We start from the raw sequence: 7,726 nt of genomic DNA on the forward strand, positions 1-7,726 counted from the left end.
TTATAGCGTGAAAATTATAACAAGCACAAAATGTTTATGAGGTCGGTCCCAGGGACCGGGTCAGTGCTGAAAGAGTTAAAAGAGAACAAAAGGATAGATCACACTGGCAGTAATGCATAGGTTTTCTTTTAATATTTATTTTGGTTACTAAAGGAGAATAAAAAGGTACTGTTATACCGTGCTTTAGAGAGAAATTAAAAATCATATATGAAACTAGCAGAAACACTGCCATATGGGTGGCTGTTCGGTCAGGATCTTGGCAAACTGAATGGTGTGCGTCTCTGTAATGAAACTGCTTGTGTCTTCTAACTGCATCTTGGTGAGCAGTTTGACATGCTTCTGTATTTCATGTTTGTTCGTGGATTATTTTCACTGGATATTGCCTCATAACTTGCTGAATATGCTTATCTCTTTCTTGCTGTAACTTGCATCCTGATGTTTCATTTTCTTTCTCAAAAGTTTCAGACTTTTTCGTAATAAGTCACTTTTCCATTTGGCAGTTTTAGGCATTGTAATTTTCTGTGTTTGTGATCATTTTATACTCATACTGAAGTCAAAAAAATACTTTTATAACTTAACATCGAGTTACTACAAAATTCCTGCAAATGTGTATGAAACGAACTCCATGTGAAGAACTTTCGATTCCTTCAGTTACAGAACAAGTCAATTCATAGCATATGCTTGGATTCTTTTGGTCACTTTTCTTTTTTAATATCACAATGATTCTCCACTAGAAAGAATCACTTTACCACAGTTTTAGAAGTTTTATTATAAAATGAGTTTCTTGTTTTGATATTAGAAAAGTTTTACTTTGGTAAGTTGGCAACTACTTTGATATGATACTGAATTCCCAACACTGTTTCTTAATGTCTGTTTTCCTGCAAGCCAAAATTAAAAGTATATAGTAAATTATCAAATTTAAATATGTTAATATATGAGAGGAGATTCTGATCAATCATACCTAGAAATGTTAGGTCACAGATAAAATGTTTTTGGGTTTTGACTGACTTATTGTTTTGCTACATTTTGTGAATGCTTGTGCATAGTACTAAGTATTTATAAAATTTTTGTATGTATAGTACTGTATACTAACATGTTTCAGATAAATCAAGTTTTAATTGTGAGTGGTGTTCTGTGTTTCTATTGTAAATATATAATTTTTAGATTTACATTGTTTGTAAAAAATTTAAAATGGAATCCATGTCTTTAAATCTTAGGTTATTAGCAATAAATTGGTAGGTTTGTGTGCATAATATAATAGTGGCAGTAGCTTAACATTAGAACTAGCCTTGCATACTATTTATGATATGTATACCACGACTTTTAGAAATCAAACAAGAATCTTGTGTACAAGTAGGAGGTCATGACCGTGTAATATCTGGATACGTTATAGGGTTGATATTTTTTAATTGGGAAGAAAAATGCATTGTTCCCATATCTCATTGATAAAGATAGTGCCTGAAAGACTTGTGTAGTTCAGGAATGTTTAATGTAAGAACAAACAAAATTCTTTTATATACCTCCCAAATATGCCAAAAAACAGAAGACAAGTATGGGAAAGAGGATTTTCTCTCAGATGGAGAACCAATGACAAATATTTATTTGTGAGAATGTGTGTTTAATTTTTTTTCTTTTTTTTTACTTTCTACAGATAGCAGCAAAGTTTACTCCCAGTGGTGGAGATAATAACAGTGCTGCTACTGGAACCAAGCGTCCTTTAGAAAACAATATGGACCCTGTTACAGGTTTGTGTACTATATTTAAACCATTAAAGTTGATCACTAAATTTTTAACTTAATGGATTTGAATTGACTACCTTGAATGCAAACTTGTTATATAAATGATTAGTAGTAAGTCAGGATTTGAAGTATCAGATTACTACTCTAAGCTTCTTGTAATTGTTGACCTACTTGTATTTAGCAATATACACTCGTTAACTGCACATAGTACAGTTTATTTTCTATGATTATTAAAAGTTTTATTGCAGAAAAAGTTGTAATGAACCTTCTAAGAAAAAAAGTGTTTTTACATCAGTCTTAGTTATTTGTAAAAATTTCTTCCTGTAACTTCATTCAAATACATGGTCTTTGGATCAATTCATTACATGACAGTATTGAAGTAGTTTTCAGGTGTTCCTCTTGATACAACCATACCTGAGTTGAGTACTAAGGTTGTGATTATCTTGAGTTGTCCTGATATTGTTTTCATCATTCTCTGAAGTTTGTGATAGCATTCAGTGAAGTAGAACTGTATTATGTCCCATTTGTACCTTACTGATTGGTAACTTGTGAGTTTTATTTCATGTACTGTTCTTTGGCCCGGGAATATTCAGTGAGTGTTTATTTCCTTGTGTCTTGGTCGCCAAGATAGAAGTTAGGCTCTGTTCCAGTCCCATTGAAAATATTATAATCCTCTTTGTGGTTTACCAGGGTTCTAGTTAACCCAAACTCTCGGGTCTTATATGAATGAGAAGTTGTTGGGACACAAGAGATTTGACCCCTGTGTACTGAATACGCACCACAAAATGCCCCATACACAAGTATTTTGCTTCAAATTTTGTAGCATAACAAACTAAACAGCATACAGTTTTTACACAGTTATCCAATCAACTTTTTAACAGTAAGTGCCTTGTGATTAACCCTTTCACCTCAGGTAGGTCAGAGTGTGCATGTCACAACCTTTCAGAGTTATATTCAAAATGTAATTAAACTACTTTATTATCAGTGTATATGAATAAAATTGGCCTCAGAATGTAGTTTAGTATTATCTAAGTTTTAAGTTATTAATTTTACAAGGAAATATTTTTAAAAAAATCTCAATCTCCCCTTGTATGAGAACTGTGATGTTTGTCATCTGTTTTCCCTCTTCCCTAATTTTTTACTACCCCCTTTGAGAAGTATGAAATTTAATGTAAATTAATTATTATAATATTCTTATCGATCAGGCACATTATGACTTACATAAACTTCAATCTTATTTAGTTACAAAGTAATAAAATAGAAAATCAGACCCCTCTTGCCATGCCCACCTGGCACATCCTCTTTCAGAACTTGCCAACATTTCTTTGACATTAAACACTATTTATAACCAATAAAAAGCCAAGGTTTTAGTCTATCACATGATGTATTATATTACATTATTGTATGTGCAGATAATTGTTTGTTTTCCTTCCAGTTAAAACTTTATTCCCATGGGAAACACATTGACAAACCTAGCTGAACATTTAATGGGTTTTGTTGTGCAGTTAATAAGCCATAAATATTATGATACTTATGGAACATTGTTTCCTTTTTGCATGTCATTATTCTGTGTTCTTTGGTGCATTATTTAATTAGATAAAAAAATACTTAGTATACTATTAACACTAATGTAAACAAAGAGAAAAGTAGGTTTAAATGTCATCAACAGTTGACAGCAAAAAAAAGGGCCTAGGTAAGTACTTTATTTCTTGTTTTACATGTGTATTCTTTATTAATTATTATGAAAATAGCTAAAATGTAAAAATTGAAAGTTTAGATAAAGTAAAATAAGTAATCATAATTAATTTTTATAAGGTACACTTGTGATTAATACATGCATTATATGATTCAATATTGTAATGTGAGTTGCATATTTGCCACATGATTTGCAATTTATATGTATGAATAGTAGTTAGACACAGTTCAAAGGGTAATAAAGCAAAAAAAAAAAAGTATATAGAAAGATGTATACTGTTATAACCTTTAAGCTACTTAGGATAAACAATTCTGGTTTTCTGTTATAATTTGCAGTCATTTCAGAAAGAAAATAGAGAAAGTTTGAACTATTTCCTAACTTTTTTATGGTAGTCAAATCAATCCAACCTTGTATTAAGTTAGGGTAAGGAAAATAACAGATAAAATATAAAGTTTTTTTGAAAAACAACACTTGATATTTTTTAGGAGGTTTTAGGGGTTATGCAAATGATACTTGAACATTTTCAGAGGAAATTATATTTAATCTTATTGTGAAAATTACTTTGCACTCATAAAGATAAACAACATGCAGTGTAAATTGTAAATATAGTTTTTTTCATTGAACATTAACATCTTTTCCAATTGCAGAGGGTAAACGTGTACATTTTAAATACAGCTTTTCATTGACACTGAAGTGCTTTTTACGTTTCTTTTTTGAGTATTAAATTCTACACATGAAACCCTTAAATCACACTGTGACCCTAGTGAAAACCCTTCAGTTTCTCAATTGTAAAGTCCTTGTACTTTAATCTTGCCTTAAAAGCCCTTTAGTTTCAACAAAAATCATTTGAAAAAAATCCTTAAATCAAAATATCATATAAAATATATATCATAACATGTCCTTTATTTTAATATATTTGGAGCATTCAGAAGTTTTGCAAGGTAAATTATTTCCTGTGTTGTATACTTATATTAGTTGTGTTTGTTTTTGCACTACTCTGATCCTCACATAATTTCTGAGAAGTGTAATTTCTCTTCAGAATCTTTTTCCTGTCATAAAACCATTTTGATAAAATATTTTTTCAGTTTCAGTGAAGGTATTAAGCAAAACAGTGAGTAAGGGAAACTGGCAGTAAATGTTACTGTATTGATATTTTTGTTGAGAATGTCACATTTAATGTAAGACCATTTTCATGAATTTAGTACTATATTATACTGCCTTTCATGGGAAAGTGCATATTCAACAAAAAATGACCAGACAAAGAGGAATTCATAAATTGAGACAGATACCACAAAGGATGTCACTATAAGGCAAGGTGTGTCAATTGTAACAAAGTAATAAATGTGCAAGATGGGTGTAAAGGACACAAAGATTGTATAAGTGGGAAGGATTTTGAGAAAACCTATCATGATTTCTTCAGAAAAAGTAGCATACCTGTTTCTCGATTAGTGGCACATAACTAGGAAGTACCAGTGCTTGTGGTCCTTGCATTGGCTTTGTCTCAAAAAATGAAGCACTAAAGGCTGCATTGTTTTGATTTCTTCATAATGTTGCCTCTCGTAGATCATATAATTCTCGCACAAATATCAATAAATAATTTTAATATGGTGATGGAAAGACTGTATACCTAAGTACATTTGGCTTGACTGAACATTTTAAACAACTGTTATTGCAGTCTTTAGGAGGACATTTTGTTGTTCCTTTGATGATATGCTGAGCGTGAAGGATCGACAAAAGTAAATGGATAACTATAATGTTGAATTAATAGATGGTTGTCATCCACTATTTTGGATCAGCATTTCTTGGTAAGAGCAGACTTTGAAATTTGGGAATTTTTAAATGTTTAAGTTTCATTTTTACCTTTTGATAATATTAAATTCAGTGAATTAAGCTGCTGTAAAATAATTATTATAAAGCTATGAACAAAATAATGATTTAAAATTTACCGTAGGTCAAATCACTGGAGAACCTCAATGTAAAATAAAAACACGATGTTCTTCAAATGTTGGATTGTTTGGGCTTTATATTGTGCACAACAGTTTTAAGACAAGATCTGTTGACAATGGCTTTGTTAAAAAGTTTGTATTATTTGTTTAGAGATTCTCCAGCTAGGAGGGAAGAATACTGCAAAATTGCCTAGATTCAGCAAAAGTGCTCTGAAGTTTCTTAATCACCGATGGGTTGAGAATAGACCTGTTTGTGATTGTATGCTCTCACTTTGAATGATGTAGCAAAATACATCAATGCATAAACTCTTTCAGCATGGACTCGGTTTCTGGGACTGACCTCTTAACCATTTTGTGCTTGTTATAGTTTTCATGCTATAACTTTTACATTAGAAATAACATAAAGATTTGTCCATGAATATATTGAGTATAGTCTGTATAGTATATATATTTTGAATAGTCTGTGTGCAAAGTAATTTTCATGTGAAAATTAAAAATACTTTTCGTCATGTCAAAAATCTGTGTGTAATCCCTAAAACCTCCTAAATGCATTTCAAACGTTTTTCATTAAATCCTTATAGTTTATATGTTTGTTGTCTCTACACTAATCTAAAATTGGGATTGGTCATTTCGAATGACCTCGTAACCACCAAGAAAAATTGAAATAAACCTAAATTAACAGTCTTTTCTTTCTAGTATTACTTCAAATTGTAACATGAAACTACATTCGTTTATCCTTTTGTTTTTCATATTTATTCTTTATTTATTATTATAAAAGTAACTAAAATTAAAGGTACAGATCTTTTTAAGTTATTTAAATTAGGTAAAATAAGTAATAATATAATTAAAATGGTTCACGAGGCATGCATGCGAGCAGCTAGTGGGTAATGTAATTCAATAGCGTACGTTACCCGAGTGATTTACAACTTATAATGGCGTGGACAGCAGTTAGACATGGTTGAAAGGGCAATAAAACAATAAAATTTAATTATAAATAGATGTATAACGTTACAAACTTAGAGCTACTTGGTGACCTGTATTGGGTGTGTTTTAGTGGACTGGTATTTTGTAAAATACAGTCACATTTCAATTTTTATATATAACATATGTATATATATATTATTACTAGTTACAAATAAGTTCTTAAACTTATTTTTCTTAAAACATCGAACAGTAAATAAAGAAGTAAAGCAAACAATTATCTCTTCTGTTACAACTTTGTACTCAGATGCACCTTTATGTAGGCTGTTAAGCCTTATGAAATTTCACACATGGAGGATTTGAAATAACCAAAAAATGATAAATTATAATATTGATACCATAGAATTCCACAATAATTTATCAAGCTTAGTAATTAAACTGTATTTGAGTCTAATAAAATATGAAATTTCGAGCAGACTAAAGACTCACCTTACCAGCATGAAGATTTGTATTGAACGAACAAGATAACATTGTAATACTTGAAAATGGCTTAGAAAGCCACTATGGGGACATTCTGAGCTTTTGATTGGTTATTCACAGTCATAGACAGAAGTAAGTGTATATAAGGAAGAGTTTCCAAAAATGGAGAGAGAGGTGAGTAGGGCCACTGTGTTAGATTCAGTACACTGGCAATATCTCAGTGAATAGAAAAGATAGAAGGTTCTTATTTTATATTCTAGCTTGTCAATATTGGTAATTTGAGTTCCTAATTTGTATGAAACTATAGACTTTATATTCTGACATCACAAACATCTAACTTAAACCAGTACTGAATTCAACATACCACGTGACACACAAAAATCAATGTTTATTTATATACATTGTGTAATGGTGAGGGTGACATTGTATGAAGAGGTAGCGGCCAAATTAGTGGTAGTATGTGTACTTTCTGTTACTCTTTTCCAACATCCAGCTTTTAAAGGCCTCTTAATGTTTCAATGTGATTAAATAATTGGTGATGATTAGCCATAGAAGTGTCTTATGAGCTGAAATTGAAAGATCACAGGTCAAAGTAAGAAGTGGGTATAACTCCAGAAATGGCTTTTCATATCAGCTATATGGTGGCTGTTGGAGTAAAAACTTCAGCTGAGTTTATGTATTATTGCAATAGTGGTAGACATTACTTTTCATTGCATTCCTCCACAGAGAGTGCTACCACACTCCCTGAGATATAAATAAGATGTTTGTGCCCCCTCCATCCACATTGTCTGTATTTGTGTTACAGAAAATTTAAATTTTTTGTTTTGGTGTAAGGATGTGGTGCCATCTATGAATTTAGATAATGTTAATAAATGCTCAATAACAGCAATAATGGGGGATGGAGTGGGTTGTAAACTCCCATTAACATGTCCCTTGTCCAAACT

The 7,726-nt window shown here is 31.1% G+C and overlaps 1 protein-coding gene across 4 annotated transcripts in view; it reads left to right on the plus strand.

Annotated features, from left to right (window-relative positions):
* The window catches only part of LOC106459772 (far upstream element-binding protein 1-like), a 154,019-nt gene that overhangs the window by 16,445 nt on the left and 129,848 nt on the right, over positions 1-7,726 (plus strand). For all 4 annotated transcript variants that reach the window (XR_002610627.1, XM_013919425.2, XM_022386313.1 and 1 more), the window contains exon 2: positions 1,652-1,745. Coding sequence is in view for 3 of the 4 variants with exons in the window: in XM_013919425.2 (XP_013774879.1) it covers positions 1,652-1,745 (94 nt within the window). In the remaining variant the exon portion in view is untranslated. The remainder of the gene's footprint in view (positions 1-1,651; positions 1,746-7,726) is intronic.

This window comes from Limulus polyphemus, unplaced genomic scaffold, assembly GCF_000517525.1.
Source record: "Limulus polyphemus unplaced genomic scaffold, Limulus_polyphemus-2.1.2 Scaffold659, whole genome shotgun sequence".
NCBI classification, from domain to species: Eukaryota; Metazoa; Arthropoda; class Merostomata; order Xiphosura; family Limulidae; genus Limulus; species Limulus polyphemus.